At 39.9% G+C, this 23,504-nt stretch overlaps 1 protein-coding gene across 1 annotated transcript; it reads left to right on the top strand.

Moving 5' to 3' along the window:
* The first annotated feature begins 224 nt into the window (after nt 1-224).
* On the top strand, nt 225-22,664 carry LOC5511423 (ADAM 17-like protease). The gene is made up of 19 exons (XM_048734369.1): nt 225-378; nt 1,722-1,854; nt 2,053-2,186; nt 5,261-5,352; nt 5,781-5,878; nt 6,038-6,111; nt 6,299-6,435; nt 7,153-7,239; nt 9,728-9,805; nt 10,732-10,870; nt 11,894-12,007; nt 13,142-13,260; nt 13,417-13,486; nt 13,569-13,698; nt 13,943-14,110; nt 17,473-17,677; nt 20,122-20,289; nt 20,783-20,836; nt 21,231-22,664. Exons 1-19 carry the CDS (start codon nt 315-317, stop codon nt 21,408-21,410), a joined length of 2,244 nt encoding a protein of 747 aa, XP_048590326.1. The 5' UTR covers nt 225-314; the 3' UTR covers nt 21,411-22,664.
* The last annotated feature ends 840 nt before the right edge of the window (nt 22,665-23,504 follow it).

The raw sequence follows: 23,504 nt of genomic DNA, 5'->3' as shown, positions 1-23,504 counted from the left end.
CTCCTGCCTTCAACCCCCCCCCCCCCCCCCCCCCCCCCCCCACCCCCCTCCCCCTTCCCGGGATGCGGTCTAAGACAAAAACCTGAGTTTTTTTAGGCTTTTTAGAATCCGTGTGTACCCAGGATGTCACACTCTTATTCCCAAAAAGACCCAATATTTTTCAGTGTACTAGCGAGCTGAGCTTAGCGATCCATCAGTGATGCGGTCGCCCTGTGTGTCGAGTTCGGTGCGGGGCACTGGGCAAGGGCGCTGAAGTATTTTGGTATAATGTCGGATTGAAAGTTGCTGTCTTAGTCGATTATTCATCTTCTAGAATGTCTTGCCGGTGTGGGACCCTGCTATTCGTTTTATCTATTCTACTAGTCAATCTATGTCAAGGTGAGTGGGATAATTGGGTTTTATTTGTGTATAATGTAAAGGAAATATATCACTCGACAATCAAACGGCAGCACTTACCCAGTCGTCAAATCATTACAGAGCTAAAATTGTCGGTATATTATAGCAAACATCGCTCAACGATTCTTAGAAATTTATGAATATACGATACCCTCTTGGGTTTCAGAAGATTTCACTTTATGTTAGGTGTAGTGAGGGTATGGGTTAACGATCAAGTTCCTTGTTCCTTTCTTGTGTCTGTTTTTTTGGCTTTAACATGGGTATGCAAGATATGGTTGACTCAAGTTTTGGATATTTGAAGATTTTAAAGTATTATTTTATAACTAATATAAATTCTTACACTTAGAGCAGACTGGCTTGGGATTTTATTACTGGTTTGTTAAAATTCATTCAAAGCTTATTTTATTTTTATTTTGAGCTTCCTGTCGGATAAAGACTAATGACAAGACGATGCACAGCAAGTCGGGGTGTGGTGAGGGGGGGGGGATGGGTTGGCAAGGAAGGGAAAGGAAGATCAAAACATTTTTCATGAAACTTTCATGTTCTTACATGTATCACCATTTAGCTCGCCATTAATCTAAACATTGTGCATTCTTGTTTTTACATGATTCACCATTTAGCTAGCCATTAATCTTACATGTTTCACAATTTAGCTAGTCATTATCTAAACATTGTACATGACACGCCATGCTTTTATTCGATCAGAGCTAGAAATTTCCATATCGTCATTTAGATATCCCACCTATTCCAAACCGAAAAAGCATGTTTTCGCTCATAAAAGTATTTACAGTATAGGAATCTTTATTGTTTTAAGCCACCTCGTAACACATATTGCATGAGAGTTTTATATCAATGCTTGGCAAACAATGTTTGTAATGTTAGCCAGGTTTTTAAGGGTGAGAGTGCAGTAAGACAAGTGTCAATCAAATTATTGAAACATTCAAACATCAAGCTGTGCACACTGTTTTCAGCAACTAGCTATAGGAAGTTAGGATAGAATAGATGAACTAAGGCAGATTGCTGCAGACCTTGTCATGTTCTTTAAGTTAGTTGTTGTTAGCATTGAACTGGTACAGTATTCTGTTCATCCATGGAGTTCAGTACTCTTTCTATCAATTAGTGGTGAAATGATTTAAACACTCTTTTTTATGAGCAGTTCCACATAGGGATTCTTTGCCCCAAGTCACTGTCAACCTCTCAACCAAGTGTCCAGTTCATCAACCTCAATCAAATGTTTTCTTGTCTGACTTGTAAGGGTTAGCTCTTCTAAAATTCATTAGGGCACATAAATGGAATACTGAATACCTAAATTGACATTATTTTAGGCCACTTAGATGAAATACTGAAAAACTACAATACCCTACAAGTCAGAGACATTAACCATTCGGTTAGGAGAAGACATGTGTACGGACATGAAAAGGCTTCAGAGAAAATCATATCATTTGATACATTGGGAAGGTAATGGCTTTGTTGATGTGTTTAAATTCATTTTATAATGCTAGAAAGTTGTGGCAAAGCAAATTGTCTTATCTCTAGAATTATAATACTTTAGTAGGGACCTGTGGCTTAAGTATTTTTTAATAGAAATTTTTATGATTTTATTAGAAATTTTAAGGATTTTAATAAGAATCTTAATAGAGTTTAACATTCTTGCAGACATTTCACCCTTCAGCTTTCTCCTAACTCTGGTCTTTTTGGAGAGAGCTTCAAAGCTTTTGCTGTTGATAATAAAGGGAGAGAAAGTGAAATTCCTGTGGACAAAGAGAGTTTTTATAAAGGAACTGTACAAGGTATGTACATGTTGTGGTTGGAAATTTATCTTACTTGGAAATTTTTCTCAACTAGTTGGAAATTTTTCAACTGGTTGGTAATTTTAAAACCAGCTGGAAATTTTCAAACCAGTGGAAATTTTTTAAATTGTGTCTGTCATTCTAAAAGGGATTATATTTTTGGGGGCTCATTAATAAAACAGGGGCTTGGATTTTAAGGGGGGTATTAGAAGAACAAAGAACACCACTCCCCTACACCTGCTCTCCTCTCCCTCTCTCTCTCCTCTCCCTCCACTCTACTTTCTACACTCTTACTTATCTATTTATTCATTACCCTACTAAGTGAGTAACCTGTGTCTAATTTACATTTTTTTTCTTACCTTACCGTGATTCGAACCCTCAACCTTTCGCTTCAAAGTCAGTAGCCCTTACCACTTGACCACTAAGGCTTGTGACGAAAGATGAGCGATTAAATCTTGCTTTATTGTAATATTCATGACGCGCCTTACGTCACGTTTGTTATAAATGCACTCAATGCGTATTAATGTAAAACAGAGACTTTTTACGAGCGTATTGCAAACTTTTGTGGATAAAAAGCAAAAAATATCACAAAAGACTAACTGTGCTGCCATTACAATGAATTTACAACGTTTGAAAACATGCCAGAACCTGTATAGGGCTTAGATAGATGTGTTTCGTATTCTAAAATTGCGTACGCAAAAGCTCTGCGTGACTCGGACCTGGCTGCTTCAGAGGAGTCTAAAATTACGCACTTTTGTCGAACATAACTCAAGATAGGTGCGAAAGCGGGCATTGAATGACTGACATGTAAGACTGCACAATAATTAGAGCAATAATAGTGTTCTTTTATTTCTCTTGAATAATTATTTTTTGTCCTCTTTGTGGCATCGTAATTACTCGATTTTGTGTAACGTTCTCTCTTCTAAAGAAGCCGATGTTTATGAAATGTATCGCTGGAACAAGAACCTATAGAAAATGTTTTTAATTAGTTAGACATTTCGATTGTGCTAAAGGTCATTACTCAGAAAATATGATAGTAATTAGTTCTCCATATCGATTGTTCTAAAAGTCATTACTAGAACGAGGAAAGTACTAAAATCCATTGCGTATTGTACGAATAAAGAACGCTATTCAACTCTCATGTTTATGTTCAGAAATAATGGGATTTTCAACAAAGAAAAGGTATAAAAACAGTGAGTTTGTCATTGAACAAAACATCATCATGGCAGGGGAAGTTGTGCCGTGTGTTGACCGCGCTTTATTCCTAGAAAAGATTACGGAATTGAAGCTCCAAACCAAAAGTAAAAAATCAGAAATCAATTTTTACATTAGAAAATGGTTTGTATGAAAAAGCAAAACAATTTTTAAAGCAAAAAAAAAGAGTGCATTAGTGATGATCCAATAGTTCTGTCGTTTGCCGACGAAAATACTATAAAACGGAAGAAATGGTCCTATGCCAACGGGAAGGTATGGTCAAGTGACGGGAAGGAGGTTGCTTGCAAGGCCAACATCTATGACGCATTGACTTTGTGCCATACCAGAATAGCACATCGAGGAAGAGAAAAGACGTGGAAATGGGTGAAAAACAATTACAGCGAGATCAACCAAACGATAGTAAACTGCTACGTGCAAATGTGTCGGACTCACGCAGAGCAGAAGCCCAATACAGATCGCGTAAAAGAAGTGAAGCAGCCCCTCCAGTCTGAAAGGTTTTTAAACCTCGTTGAAATGGACTTAATGGGTTTTCGCAATTGCCCCTGTTCATTCTCAAAAGTTCATAAATGGGTAGCAAATATAATTGACCACCACACAAAGTTTTGTTACATGCAGCCTATCTACTCGAAGACTGGTGAAGAAGTTCTTAGCGTGCTATCCACTTTTTTATACGGCTATCCCAAGAAATTGATCACGGACAACGGGCTAGAGTTCAAGAATCGGCTTGTTGAAGCATTTGCAGAAAAAAACGGAATTCAAATCAGTCATGGCTCACCTCGTAAGCCTACAACTCAAGGTCTTGTCGAGAGAAGTAACCGAACTTTTAAAGAAGATCTAAGAGCAATTTTTCAAAGTGAGGCCCACAAAGAACTGAAGAGATGGTGTGAAAGCACATCACAAGCGTCATATACGATGAACATCACACATCACAGGGCAATCAACGAGACACCTTACGAGGCTGTGTTTGGTTTTAAAGCCAACAGGGAACATAGAAATGTGGCTGACAATGAAGAGATGAGATGCCAGGAGCCAAACGTCAGAAGCGAATGGAAAGGCAAGAAGCATACAAAAAAATGGTAGAACAAACCAAGAGAAAGAAAAAGCAAAAGTTCAAGAAGGATGATATTGTGGCCATTCAAATTGAGAGACCTAACAAAACCTCTTGTCTTCACCCACGTATGCTCATTGGAAAAGTAGTGTCTGTCGAAGAGAGTAATTATTGCACAGTTGTTACTGAACATGGGCGCATCAAAGGAACAATTGCTCCAAATCGGTTGAACCACTGCACATCATCAGTACCTCCACGATTTGACAATGATCGCCAAATCACGTTTACAGAAGCTTGTAAGAAATGCGCCCAAATTAATTAATTAAATAAAAATATCTTCCACACAGTTTTGTTACGTAAAGTTTATTCTAACAAAGTCTTACCCAACCATACCCTAACCCTAACCAAAAGATACTTGAAGTTTATTTTAACATAGTCTTACATAACCATTCCCTAACCCTAACCCCAACGTACTATCAAAGAAGAATGCCTGGTACTTTTGAGGTCTTCCAGATTTTGCACTGGTTGGAGAATTTCCAACTGGTTGTAAAATTTCTAACTAGTTGAAAAATTTCCAACTGGTTGGTAAAAATTCCAACCAAAATGAATTTCCAACCAAAACATACACCTTTGATTAACTTAAAGGAAGTGAAATAAATTACAGACTCTACTGTATAAGGTACAGTGTTTAAAACTAAAGAAAATTATTTTTCCTGTGGACAAAGATATTTTATATGGGGGAGGTTTTGCGTACATACTGCAGACTTGTGTTATTGTTTTATGTGTTATTGTTGTGTTATTGTTTTCACAGGCGAAAAGGACTCACATGCCAATCTCCATGTCGATGATGATGGAGTCCTGACAGCAATGATAAGCACTCCAAATGAGACATATGTCATAGAGGTAAATGGAGTTTTGAACCTTTTGCAATTCTTTCACTGAGCTATGGTGATAAACACATTCTCAGTCATGTATAGTTTGTAACTTAAAGCCGCATTGTCACCAGTTACTTCTGGATAATTCGTAATTCAATCTCCGATGAAATCACGAAAAAAATTTCAAAATATTAAAAGCAGCGTGTCTAATGGATGTTTCTTTGAGGATGTGATAATTTAGAGCGGACGGCCTGAATATGTCGTATTCTAATAGATTCTTTTGTCTTTTAACGGTTGAGGTTTCCATTGGACCTTCAGATTGGATGCCTACATGATAATGATAGACAAAAATAACATATACTGAACCTAAAAAATCCACAAGGGATTGGTTTTGCAGAGTCATTTTTTGCAATTTTTTTTACATTACTCACCAAGACATACTGTTTATTTGCACAGCCATCCTGGAGACATTTAAACTCCAGAAAATTTGAGATGATATCATATCGTCACTCTGATGTGAAATTTAACTTCACTGGCAACAAAACATCTCCCACGTGAGTACAACCCCCTTACCTCAGCAACTTGATCTTGCATTCTTACATAATACATTAATGTCTTATTTCCCTTTCTCTGTTGTGGTTTAGTGGGTGGAGTTTGCCATGTGAGTTCTGGAGAATCTTGTATTTTTTATCTTTTTCTCTGTTGTAATTTAGTGGAGGGAAGTTGCCATATGGTTTCTGTGGACATGACTCACATCATGCAAAGACACTCTACAGCTCACAACACAGTAAGTACTTATAGCAGCACAGGAGATTTGTGCTATACCTTCCGATTTACTTGTGTAAAAATCTGTATTAGGATTTTGGGATAAAGTTTTTAATGGCATTAAAAACAACATAAAGATCTGACCATCTCAGACTCTAGATTTACTTAATTATTTGAATGTGGAGTGACGTTGATTTATTGCCCAACAGTCCCGGATCTGACTCAGCACCGTGCGCGCCGTGATGTGATGCCCACCAGAGTCCGGTGCCCCTTGGCTCTTGTTGCAGACTATCGCTTCTATGAGCAGATGGGCCAGAAGAATGAAAAAAACACAATCAATTACATGGTAAGCATTTCTCTTAGCAAACCTCTTTTAATTACAGTAACTGTATTTGCTTTTGGTATACTTTTATTTTTATAGCAGAACCAAAAAGTTTGTACATGGTAAGTTTTTCAACATGATCAATGTAATGTTTATTATTTCTGATGATCAAGGATAATAATAATAACAACTGGAACTTGCTCATATCATTTCAAAAATAGTCGCCCCTATTATTTAGCTGTTATAATTCATATAATCTATTTGACCTACCAATTCAAAATAATAATCACATAATCATGCATTTCTGTTATTGAAGTTTGATTGAATCTCTTTCCAAATAGCAATAACAGAATCGTTAATTAACTGCATGCTTGGATAAGTTGATGTTTTGTCTGAATCATTCTGACATGCCTCTACAAACATCTCTTTTGAAGTAGATGCTTCTATTTTCTAACAATGTTGGCACTGTTTGGCTTTAGGCCATAAATGCATTTATGTTTGTTTATGAAAAAAATAAACCAATTAGTCATTATATATACAGTAATAATGATGATCAACTTTCGAAATCTAAAAGGATACAAAATAAGCTATTGTTTTCCAATTTATTTGTAATTATTTTAAAAAGATATTCAGTTAATTAAAAAAATAAAATGCTACAGCATCAAGCCTGTCTGTGACACTAGCGATGCTGATGGTAATTGATGACAGGGTAGTGAATTTGTTTTATGCTTTTCTTATCAGATAGGAGTAGTAGATCGTGTCGACCAAATCTACAAATCTACCGTGTGGGATGTTAATTATGGTGGCTTTGGATTTGAGATTGGACAGGTAGGATTCATGAAAGGGCAGAAAATCTAAAGAAGATTTCCCTGATTTATCCTGAACTGGAATAGCATGCCACTGTTGCTGACTATCATTTAGGGTTACATGCTGGCTATCATTTAGGGTTATATGCTGGCTATTATTTAGGGTTATATGCTGACTATCATTTGGGGTTATATGCTGGCTATCATTTAGGGTTATATGCTGGCTATCATTTGGGGTTATATGCTGGCTATCATTTAGGGTTATATGCTGGCTATCATTTGGGGTTATATGCTGGCTATCATTTAGGGTTATATGCTGGCTATCATTTAGGGTTATATGCTGGCTATCATTTAGGGTTATATGCTGGCTATCATTTAGGGTTATATGCTGGCTATCATTTAGGGTTATATGCTGGCTATCATTTAGGGTTATATGCTGGCTATCATTTGGGGTTATATGCTGGCTATCATTTGGGGTTATATGCTGGCTATCATTTAGGGTTATATGCTAGCTATCATTTAGGGTTATATGCTGACTATCATTTGGGATTATATGCTGACTATCATTTAGGGTTATATGCTGGCTATCATTTAGGGTTATATGCTGGCTATCATTTGGGGTTATATGCTAGCTATCATTTAGGGTTATATGCTGACTATCATTTAGGGTTATATGCTAGCTATCATTTAGGGTTATATGCTGACTATCATTTAGGGTTCCATGCTGTCTATCATTTAGGGTTATATGCTGGCTATCATTTGGGTTTATATGCTGGCCATCATTTGGGGTTATATGCTGACTATCATTTGGGGTTATATGCTAGCTATCATTTAGGGTTATATGCTGACTATCATTTAGGGTTATATGCTGGCTATCATTTAGGGTTATATGCTGGCTATCATTTAGGGTTATATGCTGGCTATCATTTAGGGTTATATGCTGGCTATCATTTAGGGTTATATGCTGGCTATCATTTGGGGTTATATGCTGGCTATCATTTAGGGTTATATGCTGGCTATCATTTAGGGTTATATGCTAGCTATCATTTAGGGTTATATGCTGACTATCATTTGGGATTATATGCTGACTATCATTTAGGGTTATATGCTGGCTATCATTTAGGGTTATATGCTGGCTATCATTTGGGGTTATATGCTAGCTATCATTTAGGGTTATATGCTGACTATCATTTAGGGTTATATGCTAGCTATCATTTAGGGTTATATGCTGACTATCATTTAGGGTTATATGCTGACTATCATTTAGGGTTCCATGCTGTCTATCATTTAGGGTTATATGCTGGCTATCATTTGGGTTTATATGCTGGCCATCATTTGGGGTTATATGCTGACTATCATTTGGGGTTATATGCTAGCTATCATTTAGGGTTATATGCTGACTATCATTTAGGGTTATATGCTGACTATCATTTAGGGTTACATGCTGGCTGTCATTTAGGGTTATATGCTAGCTATCATTTAGGCTTATATGCTAGCTATCATTTAGGCTTATATGCTAGCTATCATTTAGGGTTATATGCTGGCTATCATTTAGGGTTATATGCTGGCTATCATTTAGGGTTATATGCTGGCTATCATTTAGGGTTATATGCTAGCTGTCATTTAGGGTTATATGCTGGCTATCATTTAGGGTTATATGCTGGCTATCATTTAGGGTTATATGCTAGCTATCATTTAGGGTTATATGCTAGCTATCATTTAGGCTTATATGCTAGCTATCATTTAGGGTTATATGCTGGCTATCATTTAGGGTTATATGCTGGCTATCATTTAGGGTTATATGCTGGCTATCATTTAGGGTTATATGCTAGCTATCATTTAGGGTTATATGCTGGCTATCATTTAGGGTTATATGCTGGCTATCATTTAGGGCTATATGCTGGCTATCATTTAGGGTTATATGCTGGCTATCATTTGGGGTTATATGCTGGCTATCATTTGGGGTTATATGCTGGCTATCATTTAGTGTTATATGCTGGCTATCATTTAGGGTTATATGCTGGCTATCATTTAGGGTTATATGCCGGCTATCATTTAGGGTTATATGCCGGCTATCATTTAGGGTTATATGCTGGCTATCATTTAGGGTTATATGCTGGCTATCATTTAGGGTTATATGCTGGCTATCATTTAGGGTTATATGCTGGCTATCATTTAGGGTTATATGCTGGCTATCATTTAGGGTTATATGCTGGCTATCATTTAGGGTTATATGCTGGCTATTATTTAGGGTTATATGCTGGCTATCATTTAGGGTTATATGCTAGCTATCATTTAGGGTTATATGCTGGCTATCATTTAGGGTTATATGCCATCATTTGGGGTTATATGCATAAATATTTTGTTTATTGCGTTTATTGTGAATCCTTTAGTGTGTGAAGGTTAAGATGCATTAGGGCAACATGCTCATTATGAGTATCTTATAATTCAGTAAATGACATAATGCTTAGCATTTCAAACTCACCAGATATTTTATACTGTTTTCACAGGTCATAGTTCACAAGGAGAGTGGAGGACCGCAGTACAATGCCCCACTTAATTTGTGGAACATCAAAAAACTACTGGAGGTAACCATTTTGTGTGTGTGTGTGTAAGTTTATTTTTCAACTAAAGAAAGTGATGCTTCTATCACGGCAATAGGATACTTTTTCAGCGATTTCTTAATCAAATAACCAAAAATGCATTCCCAATTTGTATTGAATATTGTATTCAGTGAATAAAATATCTCTAACCCTAGTGCGAAATGTCTCCTTTCTCCAGATTCAGCTAAATCCTTTCTCGTTATATTTCGCTGACAGAGTATCCTAATTCCCATGCTTCTATTCCTTGTTGAAACAGAAATTACAACCCTGTAAGACCTATGTACAAAAATGGATTTCTCATTCACTCTCAAAGAATCCTTGAATAAAATCCAACTATAGAAAGAGTGGATCTCTCAATCCCATGAATCATCAATCTCATTTCCCTTTAATCCAGACTTTCTATACACTACACAGAGAACAGCGCTTCTTCTTCTTCTTTCAAATGATGGCAATGACGGTCGTGGTGATGGTGATTGTAATGATGATGGCAATGACGGTCGTGGTGATGGTGATTGTAATGATGATGGCAATGACGGTGGTGGTGATGGTGATTGTAATGATGATGGCAATGACGGTCGTGGTGATGGTGATTGTAATGATGATGGCAATGACGGTCGTGGTGATGGTGATTGTAATGATGATGGCAATAAAGATGGTGGCGACGGTGATGGTGATAGATGGTGATGATGTTGGTTATAATAATGGCCATGGTCGTGGTGATTGTAGTGATGATGGTGATGATGCCAATGATGATGGTGATGGTGATAGTGATGATGTTGGTGATAATGATGGTCATTGTCATAGTGATTGAAATGATGATAGTGATAAAGATGATGGTGATGATGCCAATGATGATGGTGATGGTGATGATCATTGTTTGTATGTATTATTTTAGTACTATTCTCTTACAGACATTCAGCTACGAGAAGACTTGGAGGGACTACTGCCTGGCCCACTTGTTTACATATCAGGACTTTGCTGATGGTGTCATTGGTCTGGCGTATGTTGGTAACGCCAAGAGGAATGCTGTAGGGGGAATATGCACTGAGGGTAAGACATGATAGTCATGATGATGATGCTGGTCCTAACAATTATGATAATTGTGGTGATTGTGATGATGATGGTGGTGGTAATGGTGATAATGGTGGTGATGGTGTCGGTGAAAGGGGTGGCGATCATAATAGTGAGGGTGATGATGGTGGTTTAGGTGGTTGAGATGGTGATTATGGTGGTTTCGGTGATGGTTATGGTGGTAGTGAAAGTGATAGCGATTATGGTTGGATAGGTGGTTGTGATGGTGATGGCGATTATTGTGGTTTAGGTGATGGTTATGGTGATGGTGATGGTGATGGCGATTATTGTGGTTTAGGTGATGGTTATGGTGATGGCGATTATTGTGGTTTAGGTGATGGTTATGGTGATGGCGATTATTGTGGTTTAGGTGATGGTTATGGTGATGGCGATTATTGTGGTTTAGGTGATGATTATGGTGATGGCGATTATTGTGGTTTAGGTGATGGTTATGGTGATGGTGATGGCGATTATTGTGGTTTAGGTGATGGTTATGGTGATGGCGATGGGAATGATGATGGTTATGGTGATGGCGATGGGAATGATGATGGTGATGGTGATGGTGATGGTGATGGTGATGGTGATGGTGATGGGAATGATGATGGTGATGGCGATGGGAATGATGATGGTGATGGTTATGGTGATGGTGATGGTGATGGTGATGGTGATGGTGATAATGGTGGTTTAGGTGATAGTGATTGTAATGATGATTGTGGAGATGGTGATTTTGGTGGTAATGGTGATTATGATAGTAGTGTTGTTTATGATAATGATGGTGATGATGGCAGCGGTGATGATCATGATGGCGGTGGTGATTATTGATTGTCATTACGATATATACTATGATGATTCTATTATTACCCTCAGAGTATCGTACATCTAGCCGTACCATGATTCTATTATTACCCTCAGAGTATCGTACATCTAGCCGTACCATGATTCTATTATTACCCTCAGAGTATCGTACATCTAGCCGTACCATGATTCTATTATTACCCTCAGAGTATCGTACATCTAGCCGTACCTTGTACCTTAACACCGGGCTGAGCAGCAGCGTTAACTGGGGACGTCGCGTGCTGACTGAGGAGGCAGACATTGTGACGGCACACGAGTTTGGTGCGTATTCTACTTTATTATATGGCTAAGATAGAACACATGCTCTGATTGGCTGTTGAGCTGGCTGGAATCCTACGATGTTGCCCGTGGCCAGTTTTGGATATTTTTGGCAGCAGGCTTTGTGTGAGGTTGTGAAAGGAAAATCGACCAGAAAGCCAAAATCAACCAAAAAAACAAACAGGTCTTAGAAGTTGAGAATTGGATGACAACAAGCACTTTGAGGCTGAGTTTTATTATCCTGACAAGATTGTAAAAGAAAATTTTGACAAGAAATAAACAATCTGGCGAGCCGGCGAGGGCCACCGATAGCCAAGAAATACAGGCTTATTTATATCAGACTAAGAAACAAAGAATAAACCAAAAAAAGTATCTTTAAGATACTGCAGCTTCTTTGTAAATGCAATATTTCCATCAAATCACCATAAAGCAGCACAGTGTTTGGTGTTTTCTTTTACATCAGAAGTTTGTTCTCTACATACCGTGGAGTTTTCACACCAAACAGTCCATTCATGCTGTGAAGACTGACAACTGAACTTTCTTTCTCATTGTTTGGATCTGTAGCCCCTTTTGGATGAAGCCTGTTGCTTCCAAAAGGTGAAAATAAGAGAAATAGCCCGAAAAGTCGTTGAATCATATCATGGTGCTTGTCACAACTATAAAAACAATGCTGACATTGATCTTTTTGCGTGGCATGTGGCATTGGGGCATACATTCAAGTCCTCGGTCTGATATTTCTCCGAACAGCCTTCACGCTTGGTTAATAAGTAGTTATCATGGGCTGTATTCTACTTTCTGGGGTGTATACTACACTATGGGGAATATTCTACACTAAAAATGCCACACTTATTGATCGATACCATTCCCTCCCCCTGTAGGTATTGATCGATTCCTTTTTCTCCCCCTGTAGGTATTGATTGATACCTTTACCTCCCCCTGTAGGTATTGATCAATAACTTTCCCTCCCCCTGTAGGTATTGATCTATACATTTCCATCCCCCTGTAGGTATTGATCTACTGTATACCTTTCCCTCCCCCTGTAGGTATTGATCAATACCTTTCCTTCCCCTTGTAGGTATTGATTGATACCCCCCCCCCCCTGTAGCTATTGATTGATAACTTTCCCTCCCCCTGTAGGTCATAATTTCGGCAGTGAGCATGACCCTGAAGGCGAAGAGTGTGCCCCGGATGAGCGAAATGGCGGGAAATTTATCATGTACCCTGCGTCGGTCAGCGGTCAGCGGGATAACAACAAGGTGGGGACTAGTCAGCGGTCGGTGGAATAACAACTATTCACCGCGTAAACTAGTGAGCTCAATATCATGTTGTAAGCCGACATGGCTTTAAAATGGATTTAGACCTAGAAAGGACAGCGTACTGGACTGCCTTTTTTATTTATTTTGTTTTTTCAGAAATTCTCTCCGTGTAGTAAACGACAAGTTTCTTATGTGCTGAAATCCAAATCAGAGCTTTGTTTTAAAGGTGAGGGAAAAGATCAGTCTGTTTGTGCGTACCTGTTCTGTGCACGTTTTCTGTGTCTTGACTGAATTCTCCCTGTCTCTAGAACCACGTGACATCATCTGTGGTAATTACAAGCTCGAGGAAGGCGAAGAGTGTGACCCCGGCAACCTTGGCGTGACTGGGACCAAGTGTTGTACACGTGACTGCAAGCTGGTGAAGGACACGCAATGCAGGTAATGACACGTGCTGTATGTACATATGGCTGCAAGTTTCTGAAGGGCATGTTATGCAGCTAATGACACGTGCTGTACACGTGACCGTTAGCCAGGGTATACAGCTCAGATTATTACATGTGTTGTACACATGATAACAAATAAGGGAAGTGCAGCACATGTAATTACATGTGTCTTTACGTGACTCGTAGTCACTTGTGTTGTCTTTTTTATGACTCATGGCCACTTTTCTTGTCTTCCTCAGTGATGGCTATGATTCTCCATGTTGTGAGGGATGCCAGTTCAAGGCAAAAGATAAAATATGCCGTGCCGCTGACCCGCAGCATTGCACCGTGGACACGTTTTGCACAGGCAAAAGTGCTTCGTGTCCGCCATCTGAATACCAACAGGACAACTATACATGCATTGAAGGGTGAGTACTATCACTATCTGAATAGCAACAGGACAACTATACATGCATTGAAGGGTGAGTACTATCGCTATCTGAATGCCAACAGAACAACTATACATGCATTGAAGGGTGAGACCTATCGCTATCTGAATACCAACAGGACAACTATACATGCATTAAAGGGTGAGTACTATCGCTATCTAAACTCCAACAGGACAACTATACATGCATTGAAGGGTGAGACCTATCGCTATCTAAATGCCAACAGGACAACTATACATGCATTGAAGGGTGAGACCTATCGCTATCTGAATACCAACAGGACAACTATACATGCATTGAAGGGTGAATACTATCGCTATCTAAACTCCAACAGGACAACTATACATGCATTGAAGGGTGAGCACTATCGTTATCTAAATGCCAGCAGGAAAACTATACATGCATTGAAGGGTGAGACCTATCACTATCTAAATACCAACAGGGCAACTATACATGCATTGAAGGGTGAGACCTATCGCTATCTAAATGCCAACAGGACAACTATACATGCATTGAAGGGTGAGACCTATCGCTATCTGAATACCAACAGGACAACTATACATGCATTAAAGGGTGAGTACTATCGTTATCTAAACTCCAACAGGACAACTATACATGCATTGAAGGGTGAGACCTATCGCTATCTGAATACCAACAGAACAACTATACATGCATTGAAGGGTGAGACCTATCGCTATCTGAATACCAACAGGACAACTATACATGCATTGAAGGGTGAGCACTATCACTATCTAAATAGCAACAGGAAAACTATACATGCATCGAAGGGTGAGACCTATCGCTATCTGAATACCAGCAGGACAACTATACATGCATTAAAGGGTGAGTACTATCGCTATCTAAACTCCAACAGGACAACTATACATGCATTGAAGGGTGAGACCTATCGCTATCTAAATGCCAACAGGACAACTATACATGCATTGAAGGGTGAGACCTATCGCTATCTGAATACCAACAGGACAACTATACATGCATTAAAGGGTGAGTACTATCGTTATCTAAACTCCAACAGGACAACTATACATGCATTGAAGGGTGAGACCTATCGCTATCTGAATACCAACAGAACAACTATACATGCATTGAAGGGTGAGACCTATCGCTATCTGAATACCAACAGGACAACTATACATGCATTGAAGGGTGAGCACTATCACTATCTAAATAGCAACAGGACAACTATACATGCATTGAAGGGTGAGTACTATCGCTATCTAAACTCCAACAGGACAACTATACATGCATTGAAGGGTGAGCACTATCGCTATCTAAACGTGCATATATTAAAAATATTCCTGCTTATCGTCTTGTACCAAGTAATCACGTGATATCTATCCTGTGACGTACTTGTACCAAATAACCACGGGATGTCTGTTCTGTGATGAACTTATACTAAGTAATCACGTGATGTCTGTCTTGTGACGTACTTATACTAAGTAATCACGCGATGTCTGTCCTGTGACGTACTTGTTCTAGGGCAATCACGTGATGTCTGTCCTGTGACGTACTTGTACTAAGTAATCACGTGATTTTTGTCCTGCGACGCACTTATACTAAGTAATCACGTGATGTCTGTCCTGTGACGTACTTGTACTAAATTATCACGTTATGTCTGTCCTGTGACGTACTTATACTAAGTAATCACGTGATGTGTCCTGTGGCGTACTTGTACTAAGTAATCACGTGATGTCTGTCCTGCGACGTACTTGTACTAAGTAATCACGTGATGTCTTCCTGTGACGTACTTGTACTAAGCAAACACGTGATGTGTCCTGTGGCGTACTTGTACTAAATTATCACGTGATGTCTGTCCTGTGACGTACTTGTACTAAATTATCACGTGATGTCTGTCCTGCGACGTACTTATACTAAGTAATCACGTGATGACTGTCCTGTGAGGTACTTGTACTAAGTAATCACGTGATGTGTCCTGTGGCGTACTTGTACTAAATTATCACGTGATGTCTGTCCTGTGACGTACTTGTACTAAGTAATCACGCGATGTCTGTCCTGTGACGTACTTGTACTAAGTAATTACGTGATTTTTGTCCTGCGACGTACTTATACTAAGTAATCACGTGATGTCTGTCCTGTGACGTACTTGCACTAAATAATCACGTGATGTGTCCTGTGACGTACTTGTACTAAATTATCACGTTATGTCTGTCCTGCGACGTACTTATACTAAGTAATCACGTGATGTCTTCCTGTGACGTACTTGTACTAAGCAAACACGTGATGTGTCCTGTGGCGTACTTGTACTAAATTATCACGTGATGTCTGTCCTGTGGCGTACTTGTACTAAATTATCACGTGATGTCTGTCCTGTGACATACTTGTACTAAGTAATCACGTGATGTTTCTTGTGGCGTACTTGTACTAAATTATCACGTGATGTCTGTCCTGCGACGTACTTATACTAAGTAATCACGTGATGACTGTCCTGTGAGGTACTTGTACTAAGTAATCACGTGATGTGTCCTGTGGCGTACTTTTACTAAATTATCACGTGATGTCTGTCCTGTGACGTACTTGTACTAAGTAATCACGCGATGTCTGTCCTGTGACGTACTTGTTCTAGGGCAATCACGTGATGTCTGTCCTGTGGCGTACTTGTACTAAATTATCACGCGATGTCTGTCCTTTGACGTACTTGTACAAAGTTGTCACGTGATCTTTATCCTGCGACGTACTTATACTAAGTAATCACGTGATGTCTGTCCTGTGACGTACTTGTACTAAGTAATCACGTGATGTGTCCTGTGGCGTATTTGTACTAAATTATCACGTGATGTCTTTCCTGTGGCGTACTTGTACTAAATTATCACGTGATGTCTGTCCTGTGACGTACTTGTACTAAGTAATCACGTGATGTGTCCTGTGACGTACTTGTACTAAGTAATCACTTGATGTCTGTCCTGTGACGTACTTGTACTAAGTAATCACGTGATTTTTGTCCTGCGACGTACTTATACTAAGTAATCACGTGATGTCTGTCCTGTGACGTACTTATACTAAGTAATCACGTGATTTCTGTCCTTTGACGTACTTGTACAAAGTTGTCACGTGATCTTTATCCTGCTACGTACTTATACTAAGTAATCACGTGATGTGTCCTGTGACGTACTTGTACTAAGTAATCACGTGATTTCTGTCCTGTGACGTACTTGTACTAAGTAATCACTTGATGTCTGTCCTGTGACGTACTTGTACTAAGTAATCACGTGATGTGTCCTGTGGCGTACTTGTACTAAATTATCACGTGATGTCTGTCCTGTGACGTACTTGTACTAAGTTTTCACTTTATTGTCTGACAGAGGGAAGTGCCGGTCGGGCAAATGCGTTGAATTCTGCATCACGGAGGGACTGGAACCTTGCTTATGTAACGAGGGTGCTGACGCATGTAGGGTTTGCTGTCAATCAAACAAGAATGCGCCGTGTGCGCCGTGGAAGAACAGAACTAGTGGAGAATACCTCACGATCAGCGATGGGCGTATCTGCAGAACTGGCATGTGTAGACAAGTGAGTAATAGTGTATCCCAGAGGGGTGGGTGCCCTGTGGTAGTAGCAGGTTCTTCAAAACTGGCATGTGAAGACAGGTCAATTATAGTGTATCCCAGAGGGGTGGGTGCCCTGTGGTAGTAGCCGGTTCTGCAAAACTGGCATGTGAGGACAGGTCAATTATAGTGTATCCCAGAGGGGTGGGTGCCCTGTGGTAGTAGCCGGTTCTGCAAAACTGGCATGTGAAGACAGGTCAATTATAGTGTATCCCAGATGGGTGGGTGCCCTGTGGTAGTGGACGGATCTGCAAAACTGACATGTGTAGAAAGGTGAGTTTAATAATAAATAAAATAAATAAAGCATTTACATAGCGCTTATATAAACCGTGTTCTAATCGGTTCACATTTAAAATCCTAATGTATTATCGCATAGAATATTGACAAAATCAGCAATACTGTCTGCGCTTACTAAGTAAAGTTTTATTTCACTTTAAAGGTGCAGCGTCATCGTACTGCGCATGTCTGGAGTCAGTGTTTATTGTAGGCTTTTAATTGTCTACAAACAGTTGAACTTTAAGCTGTCAATGCCTTGTAAAAATAACATGCAATATTTTATCGAAAACTATGTTCATTGACAGTTTGTGGTCACCAAAAGCTCATAAGTCAGTATTAGAATTTGACTGAAATTCATTGTGTCCGGGCCGGAGAGCTATTGCAAAGCTCTTACCATGACACTGCTCCTTTAAGAATGTCCCACCTTGGAACTGACGAACACAAGCTTCTAGTAAGCTCACATGCGTTCAACAAGTCAAATTCAGGGCCGAGACCTTACTCCCCGATCATCTCCTCTAAGGGCATTTCGTACCATCTTTACACCACCTTTCTCCCCGATCATCTCCTCTCAGGGCAAGTTGTACCATCTTTACACCACCTTACTCCCCGCTCATCTCCTCTCAGGGCAAGTCGTACCATCTAACACCACCTTACTCCTAGATCATCTCCTCTTAGGGCAAGTCGTACCATCTTTACACCACCTTACTCCCCGATCATCTCCTCTAAGGGCAAGTCGTACCATCTTTACACCACCTTACTCCCCGATCATCTCCTCTCAGGGCAAGTCGTACCATCTCAACACCACCTTACTCCCCGATCATCTCCTCTAAGGGCAAGTAGTACCATCTTTACACCACCTTACCCCCCGATCATCTCCTCTCAGGGCAAGTCGTACCATCTTTACACCACCTTACTCCCTGATCATCTCCTCTAAGGGCAAGTCGTACCATTTTAACACCACCTTACTCCCCGATCATCTCCTCTCAGGGTAAGTCGTACCATCTTTACACCACCTTACTCCCCCGATCATCTCCTCTAAGGGCAAGTTGTACCATTTTAACACCACCTTACTCCCCGATCATCTCCTCTCAGGGCAAGTTGTACCATCTTCACACCACCTTACTCCCCGATCATCTCCTCTCAGGGCAAGTTGTACCATCTTTACACCACCTTAACCCCCGAATCTTCTCCTCTAAGGGCAAGTCGTACCATCTTTACACCACCTTACTCCCCGCTCATCTCCTCTTAGGGCAAGTCGTACCATTTTAACACCACCTTACTCCCCGGTCTTCTCCTCTCAGGGCAAGTTGTACCATCTTTACACCACCTTACCCCCCGATCATCTCCTCTAAGGGCAAGTCGTACCATCTTCACACCACCTTACTCCCCGATCATCTCCTCTCAGGGCAAGTTGTACCATCTTTACACCACCTTAACCCCCGAATCTTCTCCTCTAAGGGCAAGTCGTACCATCCTTACACCACCTTACTCCCCGCTCATCTCCTCTTAGGGCAAGTCGTACCATTTTAACACCACCTTACTCCCCGCTCATCTCCTCTTAGGGCAAGTCGTACCATCTTTACACCACCTTACTCCCCGATCATCTCCTCTCAGGCAAGTTGTACCATTTTAACACCACCTTACTCTCCGGTCTTCTCCTCTTAGGGCAAGTCGTACCATCTTTACACCACCTTACTCCCCGATCATCTCCTCTAAGGGCAAGTCGTACCATTTTAACACCACCTTACTCCCCGATCATCTCCTCTCAGGGCAAGTCGTACCATCTTTACACCACCTTACTCCCCGATCATCTCCTCTAAGGGCAAGTCGTACCACCTTTACACCACCTTACTCCCCGATCATCTCCTCTAAGGGCAAGTCGTACCATTTTAACATCACCTTACTCCCCGATCATCTCCTCTCAGGGCAAGTCGTACCATCTTTACACCACCTTACTCCCCGCTCATCTCCTCTCAGGGCAAGTTGTACCATTTTAACACCACCTTACTCCCCGGTCTTCTCCTCTTAGGGCAAGTCGTACCATCTTTACACCACCTTACTCTCCGATCATCTCCTCTCAGGGCAAGTCGTACCATCTCAACACCACCTTACTCCCCGATCATTTCCCTTTAGGGCAAGTGCGAGAAAACTACCCAGGATGTGATTGAGCGCTTCTGGACTCTTCTTACCAACTTAGACGTGAACACATTCGTGGAGTTCATGCGCGCGAACATCGTGGGGACCATCTTATTCTTTGCCGCCTGCATCTGGATTCCTGCGAGCTGCATCGTGCATAGAATCGTAAGTACCCTTCAGGTCTCGTGCATCTTCCAAAATAACTCGGTGACATTCTGAAATACCTCGGTAACATTCGGAAACGATTCTACCCTCTGTTTGGATTCGAATAGCGCCTGGCTGCATATATTTGCCACCGCATAACTTCAAGCTTATACCGCATTCACACCAGCACTTAGACCAATTTAAAGGTGGTTTAATTAAACTGGTTTAAATCTCAATCTCCCAAGAGTGGACATACCAAGAACAAAACTGAATAGACTGTGCTTTACATGTTACTAAGTGGTCATTTAGCTAGTAAGAATTCAGCACAATGGGAAACTTGGCAAGTTATCAGGCAAAGAAAAACCTTGTTTAACTAAGCAGGAATCAGTTGTTACTACTCGGGAGTGAATCGGGAGTATTCGAGAGTGACGCTGCACTACTCGGGAATGACTCGATACTTTTCGGGAGTGACTCGGCACTACTCGGGAATGATTCTGACCCCTTGTTATTACAGGACGTGCGTCACGACAAGGAAGAGCAAGAGGAGCTACAATGGCGGGACCCAAAGGTAAATAAATATTAAGAATAAAAGTCTTCTGGTACTGTTTTGGTTGTGGGTGCTTTGTGGATAGACCCAAAGGTAAATAAATATTAAGAATGAAGTCTTCTGTGCTGTTTTTGTTGTGGGTTCGTGTTTATTTGTAGAATACGCCAGTTGTTCTTCGTTATCCACCTCTTGATCTCACTCATATTGGTTTATTTGTTGGTATTTATTTGTTGATGTTTATTTGTTGGTATTTATTTGTTGGTGTTTATTTGTTGGGATTTATTTGTTGGTATTTATTTGTTGGGATTTATTTGTTGATGTTTATTTGTTGGTGTTTATTTGTTGGTATTTATTTGTTGGTATTTATTTGTTGGTATTTATTAGTTGGTATTTATTTGTTGGTATTTATATGTAGAATACGCAGTTGTTGCGGACCCTGGAGCCGACGAGCAAAGGAATGTACATATATCGCCAGGACTCGTTTACAAGACCCGCCAATCCTCAAAAACCGCTCAAACTTAGCTATAACTATGTGAAAACAAGAAAGAAGCCAAACCTCCAGGTCGCTATAGGAAGGGACAACCCTGACGCCTAGTGCACTGATAGCGACTTCCGGTCACTTTAAACAAGTTCGAGTAGTAACAGAAATAACTAGTATACTGATAGCTAGTTCTGATAAGTTATCATTGATAGCTAGTTCTGATAAGTTATCATTGATAGCTAGGTCTGATAAATTATCATTGATAGCTAGTTCTGATAAGTTATCATTGATAGATAGTTCTGAGAAGTTATCATTGATAGCTAGTTCTGAGAAGTTATCATTGATAGCTAGTTCTGATAAGTTAACACTGATAGCTTGTTCAGAAAAGTTATCATTGATAGTTATTTACAATTAGTTATCCTGGATAGTTCTTTCCAATAAATTATCATTGATAAGCTACTAGCTCCAAGAATTGGTTTTGGATAGCTAGTTCCTAGAAGTGATTGATAGCTATTTCCAAGAAGTTGTCGTTAGTAATCTATTTCCCATTTACATGGAAGTAACATATCAATCAATGGCTATCGTTTTTCTAAATTGTCCAAAAAAAGGAATGGGGTGAGCGCGCCGGAAACCTGTGATTGTCTTAAGTGTTAGGATCTGGGCCGGTTTTTCAAGATCTCCTATATAATCGTTGTTAACAAAATTTTCTGTTTACGTGGAATTTCTCGACTTACGCTGTTCCAAGATAGGGAAAAGTATTAAAGCGGACTCCCAGATTGGGTAATACATAGTAATAGCTATCGATGAGAACGTGATTTTCTTTTGCTTCAACAGCTTCTCGAGTTTCCTTTTGAGAGCCAATGAAGAGGCCCTTTGGTGCTTTGAGTAAAGAGTGTATCAGGATATCTGTGATAAAGGCGCAGATTTAATTAACCGCTAACTGTTCTCCAACCATAAATCAGAAGGTTTATTGAGAATCGGTTGAGGAAATAATTAAGTAAAACAGGCTTGTTTAAGAAAGAGTTGAAAGGTTACCATAATTACCTAGATCCGGAGCTGAAATTGCTATTTTTCTTAGTCATTTCAATAGAATTAGGAGTTTTTCGTTACACGTTTGTAACAGTATTTAGAAATACGTCCCTACCGAGGATATAATTGATAATTAAAAAATGTGTAAATTATGACTGTAGAATTTATCGAAGGCCAGTACATTTTTTTCTATGGCAATAAGCATCAACTGAACTCACTTATGTTTTATTTGTATATCTGATGTAATTTCTCCAATATACAAACTATGAGTTATGTACATCAAAATGTTTGCTTGTAAAATTTAATTTTTTTTTATAAATAAAGTTTATTTGACCTGTAGCTGGCTTGAAAAGTTAGTTCTGCTATATACAACATTTAATGAGCCACAAGTTAAGTTAAACTTGCAGTCCGGGTTCCTAGAAAGCAGATTAACGCTAACCCAGAAATGCCCTTCTTATCCAATCCAGAACTGTACGTGCAACGGTGGCTCTGCCTGTAAAACATATCTGTACTTGCTTGGGTAACCTTACACATAGGTGTACTTGCTTGGGCAACCTACACATAGCCATACTTGCTTGGGTAACCTTACACATAGCCATACTTGCTTGGGTAACCTTACACATAGGTGTACTTGCTTGGGCAACCTACACATAGCCATACTTGCTTGGGTAACCTACACATAGCCATACTTGCTTGGGTAACCTTACACATAGGTGTACTTGCTTGGGCAACCTACACATAGCCATACTTGCTTGGGTAACCTTACACATAGCCATACTTGCTTGGGTAACCTACACATAGCCATACTTGCTTGGGTAACCTTACACGTAGGTGTACTTGCTTGGGTAACCTTACACATAGGTGTACTTGCTTGGGTAACCTACTTATAGCCATACTTGCTTGGGTAACCTTACACATAGCCATACTTGCTTGGGTAACCTACACATAGCCATACTTGCTTGGGTAACCTTACACATAGGTGTACGTCTATGTAATAGGAAAGCATCATTGATTGTGCAAGAGAGATCAGGGCGACTGATGCATGCATTGATGGGAGAACATAACTAGTCATTTTTTATTTCCATTTTGTTTAGTTTGCTCTTTGAATTTGTTGTGTCTTTGTATTTAATCATGTCGAGAAAGTCATCAAAAAAGGCAGCGAAGAACCGAACTGATTCT

The sequence above is a fragment of the Nematostella vectensis genome, chromosome 11 (assembly GCF_932526225.1).
Source record: "Nematostella vectensis chromosome 11, jaNemVect1.1, whole genome shotgun sequence".
NCBI lineage: Eukaryota > Metazoa > Cnidaria > Anthozoa > Actiniaria > Edwardsiidae > Nematostella > Nematostella vectensis.
Note: the sequence above shows the minus strand (reverse complement) of the source record. Positions and strands in the feature narration are given on the sequence as shown.

Bases quoted from the DNA above. Each gene is read 5' to 3' on its own strand.
- LOC5511423 (XM_048734369.1), top strand. From the start codon at position 315: ATGTCTTGCCGGTGTGGGACCCTGCTATTCGTTTTATCTATTCTACTA. The intron at 7,240-9,727 runs GTAGGATTCATG...CTGTTTTCACAG, and splicing joins TTGGATTTGAGATTGGACAG to GTCATAGTTCACAAGGAGAG. The intron at 13,699-13,942 runs GTAATGACACGT...TGTCTTCCTCAG, and splicing joins GTGAAGGACACGCAATGCAG to TGATGGCTATGATTCTCCAT.